General features: G+C 45.1%; 2 protein-coding genes and 1 long non-coding RNA gene across 6 annotated transcripts; all 3 read left to right on the forward strand.

The window, feature by feature from the left end:
- The first annotated feature begins 3,456 nt into the window (after positions 1–3,456).
- Positions 3,457–4,463, forward strand: LOC148135531 (histone H2B 1/2-like). The gene has a single exon (XM_087984905.1). The coding sequence runs from the start codon at positions 3,484–3,486 to the stop codon at positions 3,934–3,936; it is 453 nt and encodes a 150-aa protein (XP_087841031.1). The 5' UTR covers positions 3,457–3,483; the 3' UTR covers positions 3,937–4,463.
- Positions 4,464–4,900: 437 nt separating this feature from the next.
- LOC148135532 (histone H2A-like) lies at positions 4,901–5,321 on the forward strand. Its single transcript, XM_087984943.1, has one exon. It carries the CDS (start codon positions 4,912–4,914, stop codon positions 5,299–5,301), a length of 390 nt encoding a protein of 129 aa, XP_087841069.1. The 5' UTR covers positions 4,901–4,911; the 3' UTR covers positions 5,302–5,321.
- Positions 5,322–7,513: 2,192 nt separating this feature from the next.
- Positions 7,514–20,322, forward strand: LOC122544652 (uncharacterized). Of its 4 annotated transcripts, XR_015755285.1 has the most exons (6): positions 7,514–8,055; positions 8,387–8,500; positions 8,822–8,903; positions 18,267–18,438; positions 18,531–18,665; positions 19,940–20,322. It is a non-coding gene; the product is annotated as an uncharacterized LOC122544652 (long non-coding RNA). The 4 variants fall into 4 exon arrangements; XR_015755287.1 differs by lacking the exon at positions 8,387–8,500; XR_015755284.1 differs by lacking the exon at positions 8,822–8,903 and having other exon boundaries at positions 7,519–8,055.
- Positions 20,323–22,564: the final 2,242 nt, after the last annotated feature.

The raw sequence follows: 22,564 nt of genomic DNA on the forward strand, positions 1-22,564 counted from the left end.
CTTCGCTAGAATGCCCCCAGTCCCTTCATCCAGATCATTAATATATAACGTGAACAGCTGCGGCCCCAACACTGAACCCTGCGGGACACCACTTGTCACGGGCTGCCATTCCGAAAAAGAACCTTTTATCCCAACTCTCTGCTTTCTGTCAGACAGCCAATCCTCAATCCATACCAGTAGCTCACCTCGAACACCATGGGCCCTCACCTTACTCAGCAGCCTCCCGTGTGGCACCATATCAAAGGCGTTTTGGAAGTCTAGATAGACCACATCCACTGGGTTTCCCTGGTCTCACCTACTTGTCACCTCTTCAAAGAATTCCAACAGGTTTGACAGGCACGACCTCCCCTTACTAAATCCATGTTGACTTGTTCGAATCCGACCCTGCTCTTCCAAGAATTTAGAAACCTCATCCTTAATGATGGATTCTAGAATTTTACCAACAACCGAGGTGAGGCGAATTGGCCTATAATTTTCCATCTTTTGTCTTGATCCTTTCTTGAACAAGGGGGTTACAACAGCAATCTTCCAATCATCCGGGACTTTCCCTGACTCCAGTGACTTATGAAAGATCTCAACCAAAGCCTCCGCTATTTCCTCAGTGACCTCCCTCAGAACTCTAGGATGTAGCCCATCGGGGCCAGGAGATTTATCAATTTTAAGACCTTTTAGCTTTTCTCTTTTGAAATGGCAACCATACTCAATTCAGCCCCCTGACTCCCTTTAATTGTTGGGATATTACTCATGTCTTCCACTGTGTAGACTGACGCAAAGTACTTATTAAGTTCTCCAGCTATTTCCTTATCTCCCATCACTAGGCTTCCAGCATCAGTTTGAAGTGGCCCAATGTCTACTTTTGCCTGTCGTTTGTTTCTTATGCATTGAAAGAAACTTTTATTATCATTTCTAAAATTACTGGCTAGCCTTCCTTCATATTTGATCCTCTCCTTCCTTATTTCTCTCTTTGTTATCCTCTGTTTGTTTTTGTAGCCTTCCCAATCTTCTGATTTCCCAGTGCTCTTGGCCACTTTATTGGATCTCTCTTTTTCTTTAATACATTTCCTGACTTCTTTTGTCAGCCATGGCTGTCTCATCCCTCCCCGGATAATCTTTCTTTTCTTGGGGATGAACCTCTGTACAGTGTCCTCAATTATAGCCACAAACTCCTGCCATTTTTGTTCTACTGTCTTCCCCGCTAGGCTCTGCTTTCAGTCTACTTTTGTCAGTTCCTCTCTCATGCCCTCATAATTACTTTTATTGAACTGTAACACCATTACATCCGATTTTGCCTTCTCTCTTTCAAACTGCAGACTGAACTCTACCATGTTATGATCGCTGCTTCCTAAGTGTTCCCTTACTTTAAGATTTTTTATAAAGTCTGGTTCGTTACATAGCACTAGGTCCAGAACAGCCTGCTCCCTTGTGGGCTCCATGACACGCTGTTCCAAAAAGCCATCCTGTAAGCATTCCATGAATTCCCTTTCTTTGGATCCACTGGCAACATTATTTAACCAGTCCATCTGCATATTGAAGTATCCCATGATCACCATGACCTTGCCTTTTTGACATGCCTTCTCCATATCCCAGTAAATGGTGCGCCCCTGGTCCTGACCACTGTTAGGAGGTCTGTACATAACTCCCATTATGTTTTTTTTTGCCTTTGTGGTTCCTCAGTTCCACCCACACAGACTCCACATCATCCAACGCTATGTCATTCAGTGCCATGGATTTAATTTTGTTCTTAACTAACAAGGCAACCCCATCCCCTCTGCCCGCCTCCCTGTCTTTTCGATAAGTTGAAAATCCTTGGATGTTTAACTGCCAGTCCTGACCCCCCTGCAACCATGTCTCTCTGATGCCTACCACATCATAATCATTCATGATGATCTGTGCCATTAGTTCATCTGCTTTGTTATGAATGCAACGAGCAGTCAGCTAAAATGCCTTAATGCTAACTTTCTTATCATTAGAGATATTGGAAGTCATAAGATGTCCTAAGTTATCCTTCCTTTTTGCTGCATTCCCAGTCTGCCTCAAGTTTAAATCCGTCTGCACACATGCTATCCTGTTGCTTATCTTTCCATTTAACTCCATATTCCCTGTCGCTTTCACTTTCCCTCCCCCCCCCCCACCCAACTCAGAAGTTTAACGTCCTACTGACCATTCTATTTATCATCTTCGCTAGAAGATTGGTACCTGATCGGTTCAGGTGGATACTGTCCCAACGGTACAGATCCCCCCGGTTCCAAAACTGATGCCAATGCCCCATGAAGTGGAATCCCTCTTTCTCACACCAATCCCTTAGCCACGTGTTTACTTCCCTAATTTTCTTATCCCTATGCCAATTGGCACGTGGCTCGGGCAGTAATCTGGAGATTATGACACTTGAGGACCTGTACTTCAATTTCCTTCCTAGTGCTTGATAATCCCCAAACAGGTCCTCCACTCTAGCTTTGCCTATGTTGTTAGTCCCAACGTGGACCACAACAACTGGATCCTCCCCCTCCCGCTCTAATATCCTTTCAAGCTAGTCGGATCACCCTGGCACCGGGCAGGCAACACACCATGCGAGACTCCCGATTTGGCTTGCAACGGATACTATCTATCCCCCTAATTATAGAATCCCCTATAACAACTACTTGTCTTTTTGCTCCCCCCTCTTGAATGGCCTTCTGCATCATGGTGCCGTGGTCAACTGGCTCATCCTGTCCAGAGCCCTTTTCCTCATCCATACAGGGAGCAAGAATCTCATACCTGTTGGACAAGGTCAAGGGCTGAGGCTCCTGCATTCCTGAACTCAGGTTCCCCCGACCTTCCTCACTTACAGTCACACTCTGATGGCACTGATTACTAACTGAATGTGAATTACTTAATCTCCCAGGTGTGACTGCCTCCTGAAACAAAGCATCCAGGTAACTCCCCCCCCCCCCCCCCTCCCGAATGTGCTGCAGTGTTTGAAGCTCAGATTCTAGATTATCAACTCTGATCAGGAGTTCTTCCAGCATCCAACATTTGCTGCAGATGTGGTCACTGCCATTCACAATGGGATCAGCCAGCTCCCACATCATACAGCTACAGCAGAGAGTGTAGAGCAAGAAACACAAGCAAAAGAGAACATTCCTTAACTCCCATTTTCCTCCAACACAATGCACTTGTCAAGTAGTTCCGTCATTTCCAGGAGTAAAACATACACCCTGTCAGATTGCAGTGCATTTTCTCACTTGACAATAACTGTGATGCCATTTTAAAATGGAAAAGAAAACCATTATCAAAAGATGCAGAATACGTTACAATTAGAATCTCACACTTTAGAACAAGCTTGGAATTTGATCCCTTCACAAAATTTCGGTTTGTGTTTCCGATGATATTGCAGAGCCTGACAGATCCACATTGATTCCCAGACTAACCAATCAGAGTGAGGTTACCATGCCTCCAAAGTAGCCAATCAGAAGACAGGCGTTCCTCCATCCCTCATTAGCATGAATGACGCCGTCAGTCTATAACGTCCGAGCTCCGAGTCCGCTTTCCCTTATTCTGCATCTGAGAGTGAGCGGCGCTATGGCTGAGGAAAAGAAGGGTCAAGTTGCCAAGAAGGGCGCGAAGAAAGCGGTGAAGAGGGCGCCAGCGAAGGGTGGCAAGAAGAGGAAAAGGACCAGGAAAGAAAGTTACTCCATCTACATCTACAAAGTGATGAAGCAGGTTCACCCCGACACCGGCATCTCCTCCAAGGCCATGAACATCATGAACTCGTTCGTCAAAGATATTTTCGAGCGCATCGCGGGGGAGGCTTCCCGCCTGGCCCATTACAACAAGCGCAGCACCATCAGCTCCCGGGAGATCCAGACCGCCGTGCGGCTGCTGCTGCCCGGGGAGCTGGCCAAGCACGCCGTGTCGGAGGGCACAAAGGCGGTGACCAAGTACACCAGCTCCAAGTGAGGGACCGCATTGTACTGAAACACACACATCCACAACCCAAAGGCTCTTTTAAGAGCCACCTACAATTTCTCTGAAATAGCTGGACCATTATGTTTCTGGGTTTGTACCATTGATGTCATTGCGAGGTTTTTATGTTGTAAATGTTATAGAAAGTGACAGCTGACCCGGTGCGCGCCGAACTCTCAGATGCGATCAAGTATATCCTGTAGTCCCTGCCTGGGGAGAGAGATCATCTTAAACGCCACTGAGACATTTTTCAGCTGATTTTATGTGTCCGTGTTCCTCTGTTATTCGATCAGTTCAGGAGTTACAAGCCCCGATGGGGCACGAACCTTGAGTTTCACCCCCGGAAAACAAAGTGCCCCGAGTACCAGCCGACTAGCAAAATAAACAGGTTCCCTCGGAGTGCGATTTTACTTTGTTTACTTTTCATTTCCAAATCTCCGCACTGGTATTGTCAGGATGTATTCGAACAGCTGCAGGAGTGGCAGAGTAAATGTGGAGTTTTTATCGGTGTGCTGTTGAAATGTGAAATAAATGATTAGTTGCAGAGGCAGGGTTTGGCGCCTTTTTTGTTTCCGCTTGTGTTTAATGTTCAGAAGATTCCATTCAGGATCAGAAATGGACAGATTCCAGGAGGCAAGGTAAAGGGTACACTTTTAACGTAGAAGTAAATTAAATCTAGTATTCGTGCATTCTTCTGTGTTTAAACTCTCTACTTTTCGGTACATATTGGCGGGCTTTTCAAGTTGTAAAAATGTGGTTGATGATTTGGCGCCGGTACTTTCCGCCCTCCTCCCCGTGCCCTCTCCGGATTGGGGAATGAGGCAGATATCTGATTGGGAATTGAAACAACATTAGGAGGGGCTGGACAATGGGACCATTCCGAAATCGCCGCCCCACCATTCCTCCCGAAGGTATAAGAGGCCGCGATGTGGGCGGAGTGCAGCATTCTCTGTGAAAGTGCTTGTGACCATGTCCGGAAGAGGAAAGGGCGGTGGGAAAGGTCGCGCCAAGGCGAAGTCTCGGTCGTCCCGGGCTGGCCTGCAGTTCCCGGTGGGCCGTGTTCACAGGCTCCTGAGAAAGGGTAACTATGCTGAGCGTGTGGGTGCCGGAGCGCCGGTCTATCTGGCTGCGGTGCTGGAGTATCTGACGGCTGAAATCCTGGAGCTGGCCGGCAACGCGGCCCGGGACAACAAGAAGACCCGCATCATCCCCAGGCACCTGCAGCTGGCCGTGCGCAACGACGAGGAGCTCAACAAGCTGCTGGGAGGGGTGACCATCGCTCAGGGCGGGGTGCTGCCTAATATCCAGGCCGTGCTGTTGCCCAAGAAAACTTCCGCTGCGGGATCTGCTAAAAAATGAAGAGACCATCCTTGAATCTGACAAGCCAAAGGCTCTTTTAAGAGCCACTCACAGCATTTGTGAAAGGAGCTGAATCGTCTGTCGGATTTAATTACTTTCCTTTTAATGTGTAAAGCCCTGGCTGTTGTACTTAACATCGCTACATATCTATCTCATTTTTATTGGATATTTTTACTGCCTGTGGCAGCAGAGGAAGATTATTTCCTAGAATACGATTCTAACGGTGTCCGGACATACATTATATCTCATTACACGGTCACTGCCTGAGTGACCAATGTTCTATGAGTTTAGAATAGTGTCACGGGTGTTCCCGATCGGGTTTGGCTTCACATTTCCTTTAACTGCATCAGTAAGAGCTGAATCCTCCCACTGTCTCTGTAGCATATACCTCTGCAATATATTCTCTGCTCGGTTCATATCCACTTTTTTTCCGCCGGCCTCGAAAGAGCGTGTTCAAAAGCAGTCAGTCATGTTTCAGCTGTAAAAGGAGGGAATGCGATAAAGTGATGGTGGGCATTTTCAAATTTGAAAATAAGCCGTTGATCTCTTGGCGCAATTTTTTCCCTTTTCTCTCCTGCCTCCACCTCACCACAAGCCATGTTAACGCAAAGGGAGTCAGTCAATGAGGAGATGGGTTTTTTCCTGAAATATCTAACCCAATACCAAAATTTGATGTGAACATCACTCATCTAATTACTATATTTCCGCAATCTCTGAATGAAGATCTCATTAGTTGCAAATTCACTGCCGCTGCCTTTTGTCTTTAACTGAATTCCAAGAGAAATACTGTACTAATGTCCCCTATCGCTTCCTGCGCTCCCTGGATGAGCAACCGAACTTGTATCCGCCGTGAATCAATCGAAAAACCGCCGATGTAAACATCTTAAAAACCAAAATAGTGTACACCGGTAAAATTACAGAACCACACTATCAATAATTTTTATTTCATCCAAATTATTACTTGCCCGAAGACAATTTGTTATCGCTGCCTGAGCGGGCAGGTGGGAAGAACGCGCCACATAACACATCTGCAGGCTCCCAGTAACAAAACTGAGCTGAGTGTTATGCCTGGGAAATATAAATACTCTAATATGGAACATTAACGTCTGGGTTCCACAATAAATAAAAACAAATTATCATTTATGGCATGGACAGCCAAGTACACAATGATATCATTCCTGAGATGGACAGGTATTCACGAAAATAAGGATCGAAGGTTACGGGAAATTTGAGAAATATCAGCCATGATGGAATAGCAGAACAAGCTGGACGGGCAGAATGGCCTCATGCTGCTGCTACATCCTACTATTACAAAGTTACGATGTTATTCTTTAGATGGAATAACCAGGTTGCACAACAGTAATTATCGATTGGCCGAATAGCCTCTTATCTACACTGTAAAAATACTTGCAATTTTAAAATCATTCGCCACGGTAAACAGTAACAAAGTGAATCGTCCACTCCGAATGCTCTCTGCCGTACGGCAGAACACGGTATTGGTACATTTTTGAAACTGAAGATTAGATTACATTACAGTGTGGAAACAGGCCCTTCGGCCCAACAAGTCCACACCGACCCGCCGAAGCGAAACCCACCCATACCCCTACATTTACCCCTTACCTAACACTATGGGCCATTTAGCATGGCCAATTCACCTGACCCTGCACATCTTTGGACTGTGGGAGGAAACCGGAGCACCCGGAGGAAACCCACGCAGACACGGGGAGAACGTGCAAACTCCACACAGCCAGTCGCCTGAGGCGGGAATTGAACGCGGGTCTCAGGCGCTGTGAGGCAGCAGTGCTAACCACTGTGCCACCGTGCCGCCCACAAAGTAGTTGTAAAAGTCGGGATAAACGCGAAATAACCGGCTACAGTAACATGCCCCTCAGTATGCGCTGCCTTCCCCGTCCTCATGTCTCCGCTCTCTATCGGAGGGTTTGGGTGGCTCTGAAAAGAGCCTTTGGGTTCACTGGAAAAGGGTCGCTTCATCCTCAGCCGCCGAAACCATAGAGAGTGCGGCCCTGGCGTTTCAGAGCGTACACCACATCCATGGCGGTGACTGTTTTGCGCTTGGCGTGCTCAGTGTAGGTGACCGCATCCCTGATCACATTCTCCAGGAAAACCTTCAGCACTCCGCGGGTCTCCTCGTAGATCAAGCCCGAGATGCGCTTGACCCCGCCACGGCGAGCCAGGCGCCGGATGGCTGGTTTGGTGATGCCCTGGATGTTATCACGGAGCACTTTCCGGTGCCGCTTCGCTCCGCCTTTTCCCAGGCCTTTGCCTCCTTTACCTCTTCCAGACATCACGCTTCTTCACTCCAACCGCTGCCGAATGAGAGCCGAGCTGCAGCCCCTTCCTTTTTTATACAGCCCGGTCCGACCTGACTGAGAAAGAGCTGACAGAGAGTGAGAGGCGGGTCCGGAGAGGAAACTGAGTGACAGACAGAGCAGGAAAATGGCTTTGATCATCAAGCTCCGCCTCCAGCTCACTCCCGCCCCAACTGTGTCTGGGACCGAACCTTTTCTCCCCAAAGCTGACTATTCCTGAGCAGAGGAGCGCATCCGTGAGGCCCTCTCCCAGCGGTGCCATTGAGGAGCATTTACTCAGTGAGTGCAAGAGGTTTGTTTGAAACAGACCGCAATGGAGAGATCAGCGCCCAGGGAAGCGAGGGAACAGCAGGCTCCTTCCAGCAGCACATCGGGATGGGAGCCTGGGACACAGAGGGGGCTCCGAGACCGGGATTGATTCGGGGTGAGTTCAGGGAGAACCGGGGGCTGTTTGTAAGAGGCCGAGCGGAGCAGGAACTGGTCCCGGAACTTGGAGTGAGCGGGCTGGGGGGAAGAGAGAGGCCTTTCTCGGGCTGTGTGCGGGCCTGCTGAGGGAGGCAGAGCGGGAAGAAACTGCTGTGGGACATTCTTGTGGTTTACAATCCTCTGAACCCAGTTTTATTTTCGATCTGTTTCCCGCTCTTTCTTCAGGTAGTGTGGACCAACTGTAGGAATGGGATACTTTTGTAAAAGGACATACACTAGGGTCTTGGTAAAAACATTAGAAATAGTGCCGTTTTTCCTATTTCTAACAGGTAGTTGGGGAGTTGGATGTTGAACTGTGGAAGAATCCTGGTGGTTGAGTACTCCCATTCATGGTGCTGTGCAGTTGTTGCTCAGTTTCTGGATCTCACTCAACTGATATCAAGGTAAAAATCACACAACACCAGGTTTTCGTTCAACAATTTTTTTGGAAGCACTTGATGTGTAACATTGTACACCCCAGTCCAACACCAACATCTCCAAATCAACTGGTGTCGAATCACATGAAAAACAAACAATCCCCAGACAAGGAGCAGCTCAGGGCAACAATGGAATCAGATCCGTGGTTCTGGTTAAGTTGTTGGAGTTAAAGAAAAAAAACAACATACATCCTAATGAAGATGCAATGAATGTGACAATGATCAGTTCAATATTGCCAGACTAGCCTCATGTTGATTTACAGGTGGTGTTCCTGTGTCTTCCTCCAGATAAACACCTGAGGGACTAAGACACTGTAATACTTCCTCAGTTCAAAGCGAAGAGTGACCAGCTGCCTCTAACAAACAGAGGGTATGTAGCCCATTGACGTTTACACACCAGTGTTGAAGATAGATAAACTGAATCCTCATCCAAAATAGACATTCAGGAACAACATTAAAATTTGCAATTATTAAGAGCATTTTCAAAGTTACAATGAAGATAGACAAGTAGGCCACATTGTTGCATTGTTTCAACAACCATCCGTGAAGGAGGGGTTAAGTTTTGAGATGGAGGGAAACTGTGCTTACTGACAGGACAAGAGTTAACGAAGAGTCGTCGAGTCATAGAGACTTATAGCGTGGAAACAGACCCTTCGGTCTGCTATAACTCAGTTAATTTACCTGAGCTAAAGATGTCTGCTTTTTCATCACTGTTCCTGGTTTGTCTCAACTATCTATCCAACAGGGTCTCTGCTAATTTCTCTTCAACTTTCTTATCTGTACTCTTTGATCTTTACTGTTTCAACTGGTGACTTTGTGACCTCGTTACCACACATTCAGGAAACATCCCAGGATGTGTGTCCTGCAGTAGTCCAGTTGCCTGAATTTCCATTGGCTTTTCAACCACAATCAGCACTCCCACCAGTGAATCAGCAACATCATTATCAAGGATAAATTGTATTCCCGGAGCTGAAAGTTTGTCCAGTACTCCTACTATGACTTCTCCCCTCTTCACTCTAACCTCACTTCTTACAATTGAGCATTTCTTATTTCAATGTGAATTCCAGTTACTCATATCTTTTCTGGCAATAGTCCTTTAGAGGTACATATATCTTCATATTTTAGCATCACAGATTGAGAGGATCCTTATATCTCTGAATATTGCTACCTCTTTACCTGTTGCTCCTGGCCGATGCGAGTAAACTTTACCTTCATGGTGTATGGTTTAAGAAGATCTGGCACTTCCTCCATAAACAACCTCCAACCAGCTTGTACATTCTGGTGCAGCTTTCTAGTCTCCACAGTGCTCTCTGTTACCACTTCAACAAAATTCACTGGCTTATCCTGTTTTCCTACATCTGGCTTCTCAGTGTTTTTCCTAACCAGCTCATACTGATTCCATGGCCTACTTTATTGAAAACACCAGAGCTTTTTCACATGTCTTTCCCCTTCAAGGGTTTCCTTTTTACCCTGTGGTAAATTATCCTTATGATCTTCACAGAGATCTAATTTTTACTTTCCATGTAAGAATTTCTCTTATCCACAATTATTATCCCTCATGGATTGAAATTGATTTTGGCAGCCCAATTTTGATTGATTGATCAACTCAATCATCAGCCATTTCTGATGTCAGTCTTACTGTTTTAACTCTCTCCTCTTACATGTGAGTTCTCATTACATCAGGAAGTTAATTTTTGAATTCCTGTCGAAGTGTCAATTACCAAAGTTCAAACTCCCTCTTTATTCCTTTCCTCTCTCTCCTTTTCTCTCTTCTCCCTCTCTTCTGTTTTTAATCGTAATTCAAACTGTTTCGTTTCTGTTGCCCTTTCCTTGACTTTTGCCTCTGACTCGAGTTGTTTCATTATCATTGTTCCCTAGCTGCTGCCTGACCTGCTGCGCTTTTCCAGCAACACATTTCCATCTCTGATCTCCAGCATCTGCAGACCTCACTTTCTCATCATTGTTTCATTATCAATTAAATGTTAGCCATCCCTAAAGATTCTGATGGCATTTCCAGCAAATTTAAATGGTGAGCTATAAGTGGATGATAGCTGTATGCTTCAAAACTATACAGACGGTTTGGTGGCGTGTGCAAGAACGTGGCAGATGGAGTTCAGCTCTGATAAGTGTCAGGGAATGCATTTTGGGAAGTCAGACGGTAAATGAGAATCGACAATAAATGGGAATATACTGAGGGGGACAGGTGAAGTGAGAGATCTTAGTGTGCAAAAGATAGAAGGGGCTGTAAAGAAGGCACATGGAATGCTCTCCTTCATTGGCAGAGGGTTGAATACAAAAATAAGGAAATAACACTGGTGGCTACAACAGGAATATTGTGTGCAGTCGGGTCACCACATTACGTCATTGCTGTGGAGAGAGTGCAGAGGAGATTTACTAGAATGTTGCCGGAGCTGGTGAATTGTAACTATCAGGAGAGATTGGAGAGTTTGGGATGGTATTCCTTGGAACAGTGGTGCCATGATTAAGGAATACAGGGCGACACTCATATCCGCAGGTCCGGTTATCGCGGTTTCACGTACCCATGGTTTACAGTGGTCTGAGCATATAAAAGGAAATGTTCCAGAACCAGGGACCAGGAGACTGCCGGAAGGTATATTTCCCATTTAAATGAATGGTTTTGCACCTATCTGCGATTTTGCGTTTCCGCTGTAGGTCCTGGAACATATACCCCATGGGTACTGGGGTCTACAGTACTAAATAGTGAGCTACCTGATGAAGAAGCTGCACTCTGAAAGCGTGCACTTCCATATAAACCTATTGAACTATAACCTAGTGTTTTGTGATTTTTTAACTAACTGGAGTTAAAAATCTAGTCCTGGAGCGAGGACTGCAGATGCTGGAGATCAGAGCTGAAAATGTGTTGCTGGAAAAGCGCTTCAAAACTATACAGGATGGGCTCATGCCCGAAACGTCGATTCTCCTGCTCCTTGGATGCTGCCTGACCTGCTGCGCTTTTCCAGCAACACATTTTCAGAGGGAGACATGAGACAGGAGGAACCTGTTTCCTTTAGCAGAGAGTTCAAAAACCAATGATCACGGATTCAAGTTAAGTAGCTGTAGGATTAGACTTTATGAGCAAAAATTATTTTTTTATGCAGAGAGTGGAGGGTATCTGGAATTCGGTGCCTGATTTGGTGGTGCAGGCAAAGACCTTACATATTTTTAAACAAATTCCCTGGTACTGAGCCTCAAGTGTTCTAAACTGCAAGGTTACAGGCGGTACCAGGATGGTGGGATGAGAAAGGGCATGTAGGCATGGACAAGATGGGCTGAATGCCCCACCCCCCACCCCAAAGCTGTATTATTTTTATAATTCTCCAGTTATCAATGAGACCAGACCAGTCAATGCTGTGTGAATATGTAAATATATTTACCCTATACAGAAAGTTTCAGTTTGATAACTACACCCACACATTCACCAAACAGGAACTGACAGGCATAGATCAATAACTAAACTCACATATACCCACTTGCATCAGGTGGCCCCATTCATGGAGCTGTATGGGTGTTGTTTAGTTTCTGAATCTCACTCAACTGGTATTAGAATTTTAAGAAAAAATGGACAAGGAGCAGCTCAGCAGGAGTGGAATCAGACCCGTGATTCTGTTTAAATTGCTGGCTTTAAACAAAACCAAAAAAACACATTCAGTGATGATTAACTGAATGTTACATTGTTGTTGCCAGTCACAACTGATGTTGATTTACTGGAGCTCTCCCTTCTATATTCCTCCACGCAAGTACTCAAAGGACCAAGACAATGTAATATTCCCTCGGTACAGAGCCAAGTATGACCAGCTGCTTCGAACAAACAGCTGCTTCGTGTTTACTATAGGCCCCCCAATAGCAGCAGAGATGTGGAGAAACAGATTGGGAAACAGATTTTGGAAAGGTGCAGAAACCACAGGGTCGTAGTCATGGGCGACTTCAACTTCCCAAATATTGATTAGAAGCTCTTTAGATCAAGTAGATTGGATGGGACGGTGTTTGTGCAGTGTGTCCAGGAAGCTTTTCTAACGCAGTATGTAGATTGTCCAACCAGAGGGGAGGCCATATTGGATTTGGTACTCGGTAATGAACCGGGACAAGTGGCGGGCTTGTTAGTGGGTGAACATTTTGGTGATGGTGACCACAATTCTGTGACTTTCACCTTGGTTATGGAGAGAGATAGGTGCTCACAGCAAGGTAGATTTTATAATTGGGGGAAGGGAAATTACGATGCTGTAAGGCAGGATTTGAGGAGCATACATTGGGAGCATAGGCTGTCAGGGAAGGATGTGGTGGAAATGTGGAACTTTTTCAAAGAGCAGATACGACGTGTCCATGATATGTATGTACCTATCAGGCAGGAAAGAAATGGTCGTGTGAGGGAGCCTTGGTTGACGAGAGAGGTTGAATGTCTGGTAAAGAGGAAGAAGGAGGCTTACATAAGGTTGAGGAAACAGGATTCAGACAGAGCAGTGGAGGGATACAGGATAGCCAGAAGGGACCTGAAGAAAGGGATTAGGAGAGCTAAGAGAGGGCATGAAAAATCGTTGGCAGATAGGATCAAGGATAACCCCAAGGCATTTTATGCGTATGTGAGAAACCTGAGAATGACGAGAACGAGGGTAGGTCCGATCAAGGACAGTAGTGGGAGACTGTGTATTGAGTCGGAAGAGATAGGAGAGGTCTTGAACAAGTACTTCTCTTCAGTATTTACGAACGAGAGGGACCGTATTGTAGAAGAGGAGAGTGTTAGGAAGGAAGATGTGTTGGACATTTTGAACAACTTGAGGATAGACAAGTCCCCCGGGCCTGACGGGATATATCCTAGGATTATGTGGGAAGCAAGAGAGGAAATTGCAGTACCGTTCGCAATGATCTTCTCGTCTTCACTGGCAACGGGGGTGGTACCAGGGGACTGGAGAGTAGCGAATGTTGTGCCCCTGTTCAAAAAAGGGAATAGGGATAACCCCGGGAATTACAGGCCTGTTAGTCTTACTTCTGTGGTAGGCAAAGTAATGGAAAGGGTACTGAGGGATAGGATTTATGAGTATCTGGAAAGACACTGCTTGATTAGGGACAGCCAGCACGGATTTGTGAAGGGTAGGTCTTGCCTTACAAGTCTTATTGAATTCTTCGAGGAGGTGACCAAGCATGTGGATGAGGGTAGAGCAGTGAATGTAGTGTACATGGATTTTAGTAAGGCATTTGATAAGGTTCCCCATGGTAGGCTTATGCGGAAAGTCAGGAGGCATGGGATAGAGGGAAATTTGGCCAATTGGATAGAAAACTGGCTAACCGGTCGAAGGCAGAGAGTGGTGGTAGATGGTAAATATTCAGCCTGGAGCCCAGTTACAAGTGGAGTTCTGCAGGGATCAGTTCTGGGTCCTCTGCTGTTTGTAATTTTTATTAATGACTTGGATGAGGGAGTCGAAGGGTGGGTCAGTAAATTTGCAGATGATACGAAGATAGGTGGAGTTGTGGACAGTGAGGAGGGCTGTTGTCAGCTGCAGAGGGACTTAGATATGATGCAGAGCTGGGCTGAGGAGTGGCAGATGGAGTTCAACCCTGCCAAGTGTGAGGTTGTCCATTTTGGAAGAACAAATAAGAATGCGGAATACAGGGTTAATGGTAGGGTTCTTAGTCAGGTGGAGGAACAGAGGGATCTTGGGGTCTATGTACATAGATCTTTGAAGGTTGCCACTCAGGTGGATAGAGTTTGTAAGAAGGCCTATGGCGTATTATCGTTCATTAGCAGAGGGATTGAATTCAAGAGTCGTGAAGTGATGTTGCAGCTGTACAGGACTTTGGTTAGGCCACAGTTGGAGTACTGTGTGCAGTTCTGGTCGCCTCACTTTAGGAAAGATGTGGAAGCTTTGGAGAGGGTGCAGAGAAGATTTACCAGGATGTTGCCTGGAATGGAGAGGAAGTCATACGAGGATAGGTTGAGAGTTCTCGGCCTTTTCTCGTTGGAACGGCGAAGGATGAGGGGTGACTTGATAGAGGTTTATAAGATGATCAGAGGAATAGATAGAGTAGACAGTCAGAAACTTTTTCCCCGGGTACAACAGAGTGTTACAAGGGGACATAAATTTAAGGTGAAGGGTGGAAGGTATAGGGGAGATGTCAGGGGTGGGTTCTTTACCCAGAGAGTGGTGGGGGCATGGAATGCGCTGCCCGTGGGAGTGGTAGAGTCGGAATCATTGGCGACCTTTAAGCGGCATTTGGATAGTTACGTGGATGGGTACTTAATCTAGGTTAGAAGTTCGGCACAACATCGTGGGCCGAAGGGCCTGTTCTGTGCTGTATTGTTCTATGTTCTATGTAACAGCAGGTATGTTACTGCTGTCAGAGCGAAGAACATCCTTTCAATAGACAATAGGTGCAGGAGTAGGCCATTCTGCCCTTCGAGCCAGCACCACCATTCATTATGATCATGGCTGGTCATCCTCAATCAGTATCCTGTTCCTGCCTTATCCCCATAACCCTTGATTCCACTATCCTTAAGAGCTCTATCCAACTTTCTTGCAAGTATCCAGAGACTTGGCCTCCACAGACTTCTGGGGCAGAGCATTCCATACACTAGGGTGAGGTGGGGGAAGGGGAAATGAGGAAACTGTTGAAGTCCACATTGATGCCCTGTGGTTGAAGTGTTCCGAGGCGGAAGATGAGGTGTTCTTCCTCCAGGCGTCTGTTGGTGAGGGAGCAGCGGTGAAGGAGGCCCAGGACCTCCATGTCCTCAGCAGAGTGGGAGGGGGAATTGAAAAATTGGGCCACGGGGTGGTGTGGTTGATGTGTGCAGGTGTCCCGGAGATGTTCCCTACAGCTCTCTGCTAGGAGGCATCCAGTCTCCCCAATGTAGAGGAGACCACATTGGGAACCCTTCCCTCACCCTAGTTCTAAACTTCCAGCTCAGCACTGTCCCCACGACTTGTCCTACCTGCCTATCTTCTTTTCCACCTATCCATTCCACCCTCCTCCTTGACTTATCACCTTCATCCTCTCCCCCACTCACCTATTGTGCTCTATGCTACTTTCTCCCCACCCCCACCCTCACCCTCCTCTAGTTTATGTCTCCACCCTTCAGGCTCTCTGCCTTTATTCCTGATGAAGGGCTTTTGCCCGAAATGTCGATTTTACTGCTTCTCGGATGCTGTCTGAACTGCTGTGCTCTTCCAGCACCACTAATCCAGAATCTGGTTTCCAGCATCTGCAGTCATTGTTTTTACAAGATTGTTATTGTACCCACTTCTGCCACTTCCTCTGGCAGCTCATTCCAAAAAACATACCACCCTCTGTGTGATAAAGTTATCCCTCAGGTCGCTTTTAAATCTTTCCCCTCTCACCTTAAACCAATGTCCTCTAGTTTTGGACTCCCTGCCCCGGAGAAAAGACCTTGACTATTCACCTTATCCAAGCCCCTATTTCTGCAGCAATATACATATGAAACATCAAAGACCACTTCATGTGAGTCTAGCCTTGGACTGCAAGTGCACATCTAAATCGTCCTTCAATATGATGAGGATTTCTGCCTCTCACACCCTGACAGGCAGTGAGTTCCAGATCCCCACCACCCTTTGAGTAAAAATGTTTTCCCTCACATCCCCCTTGAAACCTCCTACCCCTTGCTTTAAATCTATGCCCCTCCCCCAGTCATTAATCCCTCCTTCAAGGGGGTGGGGGAGGTTTCTTCCTGTCCACCCTATCTATGCCCCTCATCACTTTTTACATCTCCATCACGTCCCACACTCAATCTGCTCTGCTCTAAAGAAAACAACCCCCGTCTGTCCAATCTCTCTCCATCACTGAAACTCTCCAGCCCCCAAGGCAATAACCTGGTAAATCTGTAGGACCCTATGGCCGAAACAATCTTTCAGATGAAGCAACATTTCAACTGTACCTCCTCCAATATTAAGTATTGAACTTGCTGCACCCAATGTGGACTACACTACATTGGCGAAACCAAACACAGACAAGATGGACACTTTACAGAACACTTCCAGTGTGTGCACAAACAGGACCCCAACTTTTTTGGCAGCCAGTCATTTTAACACAGGTCACATGCCCATGTGTCCTTCCTCGGCATGTTGCAGTGTTCCAGTGAATCACAGTACAAACTGAAGGAACAACGTCTTTTCTTCAGATTAGGCACTTTGCAATGGTTTGGAATTAATGTTGAATTGTGAACCCATTCCCTCCCATTCTCTTAGCTTGTTACATTCTGTTATAATGCCACCTCTCCCCTCACACCCCCTCACGCTGCCGCCTCCCCACCTCCCCCCCCCCCCCCCCCCCACCCCCCCACCCCCGCCATTTCAATATGGATTTTCTGTCCTTTCAAGTCTGGCAGGAGTGTTATGGACCAGTCCGGTCTCCTAAACATATTTCAAAAAGTTGCCCAGACTCTTACTTAGTTAAATGTTTTAAGCAGGTGTATGGCAGACATTCCAAGAGTGTTTGAGCTGATCAAACCTCTTAGTTTTAAACAAAACAGAATTTATTAACAAGATTATTGAATGAAACACAAGGTTTCCGAACTGAATGATACTGTTCCAAATAATTGCAACAATTTCCATAAATGCCCCTTGGCACAAATGGTAAAATCAAACACAGGTTCTCCGAGTAGAGATGTCAGTCCATGGGAGGATCAGCATGGCCCTGCTTTTTTGGATGCAGCAGCTTCACAATGACTGCTTGCTAACACCAAACCAAACCAGAGAAAACTGAGCTGGGAGAACTGACCGCTCTCCTTCCATTGTACAAATATTCTTATTTAAAAACTTGAAAGTCTTTTTCATGAGGCAGTATCCGTTAGCTTGAATCAAATTGACCCTAAAACCCTTCAAACCTAGACTTACCTGGAATCGCTGCCTTTGAAACATCTCTGAAAAAAAATGCCAAGAACAGCATCGTCAAATGAGACATACCAATCCTGATGAAGAGCTTATGCTCAAAACGTTGACTCTCCTGCTGTGTGTCTCTAGCACCACACTCTTCAACATACCATTGTTCAGCCATTTTCACATTTGAATTACTTAATCTGAACTACGAACGTATATTCTCCAATAGCACTTTATACCCGGTACCCCCATAGTGTCCCCTTCCAAACCATAACATAAATGCTGAGCCCGCCACACATCTCCAGCTCTGATGAACAGTCATCTTGACTACTTTTTCTCTCTCCATGGATGCTGCCTGACCCATTGTGATTTCTTGTATTGGCTGTTTTCAGTGCTAACATTCTTTCTGTGTGTGTGTATGTGGAAGAGAGAGAGAGAGAAAGACAGAGAAAGAAGATGATCAACCTCAATTCAGATACTTTAGCATTCTCTGCACACTCCCACATATACACACGTACATGCACACACATGCGTACATACACGCACATGCGTGTGCACACACACACATGCGTACACACACACACATGTCCTCACATAGACACATGTGCACACACAAAAAGTTGATAGAATTCATTTTGGAATGCCATGCTTCTAGGAATTCTTGTGCATGTCCCTGTTTAGCCTGGCCTAGGATGGATGAGTTGTCCCAGTCGAAGTGGTGTCCTTCCTCATCCGTATGTTAGGATACGAGTGAGAGTAGATCATGTCGTTTTGTGGCTAGTTGATGTTCATGTATCCTATCAACAAACACATTGACTTGGATCCCATTGACCACCCACTGAGAGAAAGAATAGGAAATGATATCACCAGAGGAAATGATGTCTCCACAGGCAATTACAGCACCAACCCAAGGAAACTCAGACGTATAAATTGATAGTGGGCTACACGAACAGTGCTTCATCCAGAGGCTCAGTGACGATATTACCTAGTCTGGTGATGAACAGTCTGAAAACGAACCTTCCAGCTCAGTGAGCAAACCTACATCCAAAACCTCAACCTGAGGTACGAATCTTCTCAAAACCAGTTAAATTTTAATTTCACAATTATATTCATTCAAAACTTTTTTTAATGGATTTTGTTCATTTTTGTTGGAGGGACGGCACGGTGGCGCACTGGTTTGCACTGCTACCTGACAGCGCGTCAGGCAACGGTGTGGAGTTTCCACGTTCGTCTCTGAGTGCGTTTCCTCCGGATGCTCCGGTTTCCTCCCACAGTCCAAAGATGTGCAGGTCAGGTGAATTGGCCATGCTAAATTGCTCGTAGTGTTAGGTGCATTAGTCAGGGGTGAGTGGAGTGGAATGTGTCTGGGTGGGTTGCTCTTCAGAGGGCCGGTGTGGACTTGTTGGGCCGAAGGGCCTGATTCCACACTGTAGGGAATCTAATCTAATCTCATAAGGAGTCGATAGGTAGAGAGAGGGCAAACACTGAGATTTTCCGATATTACCAGATTCACAACAGGATGGTCCAATTTCCTTCCATTTTAGTTAATCGTTCTTCTCCCATTGTTAGCTTCACAGGCCCGAACGGAAGTAATTGAAAACATAACGGCAATTTACTCCTGTACTACATCGCAGTTGTAAACTGAACTTGATTGTTGTCACAGAGTCCTATAGCATGGAGACAACCCCTTTGGCCCAAACTAGTCCATGCCGTCCACAATGTCCGGCCATGCTAACGTCATTTCCCTGCACTTCGCCCATATCCTTCTGTGCTTTCCTATCCTTATCTTGTGTTGACAATGCTGCATCAACTGTCCTCTGTCTGAAACGGTAAATCAGATATGTAAGACAAATTTCTGAGAGAAACAGATATAATGTGAATTAGAACCATAATTTTCAATCGTCAGGTCGGGAAACTGGGGAGAAGATGTGTGTGTGTGTGAGAAAGAGAGAGAGAGAGATTCAGCGAGAGAGAGTCTGTGAGAGAGAGAGATAGAGGGCGAGGGAGAGAGTTAAACAAACAGTGAAAGGCAGAAAAAGGGGAATGAGACAGTGCGAGATGGGCCACCGTATGAAACATGGCATGAATTTATTGAGTAACAGGAGATGGTGCAATATCTGTGATGGTCAGACTGAATTTCGAAATGTAAGATGTTTTTATTGCTTATGAGTTTGAAGCAATATTGAATTTCACAGGCTGAATATTTTTAGAAACAAATCAAACATGATACAAATTAACCACAAAACAGACCGGGCGGGCTTAATGGCACTGACATTTGTTATCTGATACTACATTTCAATGGATATAAAAAAAAACGCATGACCCTAATGTAACAGGTCCCCACACAGCACTAAAAGTAGAGAATCGAACCACTGAGATGATGCATGAGCAAGTTCTATTAAGGAGAGAGTATCTTCTGTTGTTTTCTGAAGTTTACTGTCAGGCTCTTTAGATATTTGAGGGCACTCTTCAACTCTGCCCTGAATTTACTCTGAGTTCCAGCATAAATAAATGGTTTGATACAAGAACTCAAAAGCTGAAGCATGATTCTGATTTCTTCCAGAATAAAGTTTGATTCGCTGGAATTGTTTCCGGAAAAATAACTGACTCTAGCAAACCTGACGTACAGGAAAGTTATGAGAACCCAAATCCATAAGAGTATGAAGTTCCCTGAGATGGCGAAGAGTAAAACAATAGACTTTCTGTGGTTCTCCATCTCAAGGTCACATTTACCTCTATTGCTCTGGCCGCTAGAATGTGTCTGACAGTCCGAGCATTGAGCAGCAGAATCAGCGTGAAAGCGAGACAAGGCGTTAAAATACGAAGAGTCCTGTCATATGCTACCCAAGCTGATGACGTATTAAATATTATTTTAACGCTGCAAAACCAGGGTGTATTGTTAATTATGTACAAAGGTTCAGATATGAAATACATGAGTGAATCAGATTTATTTTACCTCTTTTTTTATCAATATGTAGTATGTAGTTGTATAAATAAAAGGGACTGAGAAGTATGAAAGAACAGATGGGAGGGAAAACAATTAGTACATATATATATTTCCGGTGGCCAATAATCTTCAGAGGTCAAACGACCCCAGTGGAGAAACGCTGGTGGAGAACTGGCAGTGGCTAATCATCGGCGTCGAATCTTCCGTGGCGAATCGTCACCAACCAATAATTCATATCAGCATGTCAATTATTAATGAGCATGCATATTGCCAGCAAAGAAACCGTACAGGCTAGGAAAGTGTTAGCTTTCAAATGAGTTTTGGAGATTGATCTTAAAAAAACTACATAAAATCTGATTGTCTTTTGAATAGGTAGGTTTTTCTTTGCTATCCCAACCAGCACTCCTCCTGACCTCTCATCCCCACCATTCCTACCACCAACAAACCACGCAGATACACTTTCCCTCATTTCCTGTACGCTCACCTACGTGTGTATGTTACAGCTAACAAGATGGCTATTGCGGTTCTGTCCCAAGGAAGATGCGGTCTCTCTAGATGTGTCACTCGGTCCCTGATATCGATGGCAGTATCCGATCTTCTTGTCATTTTTGCCGCCGTGATATTAAACAGGATTTGTGGTATTTACTTCCCGGTCAGTTTCCTTTCTATTACACCGTTATGCAGTTTCCGTGCTGTCTTCAACATTGTAGCATTAGGCAGCTCCATCTGGCTAACAGTGTCTTTCACTTTTGATCGATTTATAGCTATTTGTTGCCAGAAGATGATTTTCTGGCCAGGAAAGATTTTTTTTTTGTTCTGAACATTGATTTTTACATGCAAGAAGATGTAACCGAGGTTTGCTTCCGTAACTCCCACTGCTTCGTCGGCCATCAGATGAAATGTTAATTCATGACCTATACTTCCTGTTCACCTCCAAGGAAACGTCCGTCTGATACAATGTTGATACTGATCCTCAATGAATAGCGTCAAATCAGAATATCCAATCAACAACATGGGTTTTGTCTTCTTTGTTTGCAAACTGTTTCTCACGGTTTCCAGCACTATAACAATGATATAATTTCAAGACTGTCTCATTAAAAGCAAAGATCTATGTAGCACCGATAGCTGTGAAAGGTGCAATGTCCTCGCGGCAACTTCTTGTTCTTTCTTCCTCGATTATCATTGCTTACAAAGTAATAGTGTGATACCAGTTTATCAGCGAGTGTTACATCCTTCCCTGCCACAATCTCCACCAATATTCAAATCATTCATTCCACAAATGCTAATCGAACAACTACACTATTCTTTCAAAAATTGGTGGAAAGCAAATACTTGCATAACATTGCACTGCGTTACTGTCAAGTACATTCGATAAAACAGTTTGTTGAATTTGCAGAGAAGAATGATGGGCTTTGAGTTTAATTGCTTTCAAAGAAACACCTTTTGGGAGGCAACATGAAAATCCGGAATCTGCACGCTACCATCAGTGCTTTTTGGGACTGACAGTAAAAGCGAATTCAGATTATTAAACTTGTTGTTTTCTTGGTTCAGTTATTGTTTTTTCCTCAATTGTTTAATGAAATTGTGGGTTCTCAATTTAATTACTGATCAAGACGTCACAAGGCACTGTTGTAAATTATTGTGACAGAAATGCTCAGTTGGAATAGAACCTGTTCAGAAAAAGGCATGAGCCATATCACTCACTCATGTTATGGATCAGGCCAGAACCCGTCAAAACATTTCAAGAAAGTAGCTTAGGCCCTAACTTTGCTCGTTGTTTTAAGCAGGTGTAGAGTGGGTGTTCTAGGAGTGATGCAGCTGGCCAAACCACTTAGTTTTAAATGAATCAGAAGTTATTTGGACATTTATGGAAAGAAATACATACACAAGACTTACTCAACTATTTAAAAACTCAACAGACTATCCCAATTCATTGAAGCTGTTCCAAATTCCTGCAACAATCCCATACGCACAATTTCGCAAGAACGTTTAAAACATACACAGGGTATTACAGGGAAGTGAGATGCCAAAGCAATTTAGCGTGGAACACCTTCCGTGTAGCAGTTTCTTTTGGATTCAAAGCTAACAAGTGACCAACAGTTCTGAACAGTCAGATTGCTAATGAAAAATCAAAGCAATCCAAATCAGGGAAAAGCTGAGCTAGGAGAACTGGCGACTCAACATTCATTGTTTGTTTTGAAGAAGTAACAAAGAAGATTGATGAGGGCATAGCAGTAGATG

The sequence above is a fragment of the Chiloscyllium plagiosum genome, unplaced genomic scaffold (genome assembly GCF_037043375.1).
Source record: "Chiloscyllium plagiosum isolate Xiang-an unplaced genomic scaffold, Cpla_swu_hap1 HiC_scaffold_49, whole genome shotgun sequence".
Taxonomy (NCBI): domain Eukaryota; kingdom Metazoa; phylum Chordata; class Chondrichthyes; order Orectolobiformes; family Hemiscylliidae; genus Chiloscyllium; species Chiloscyllium plagiosum.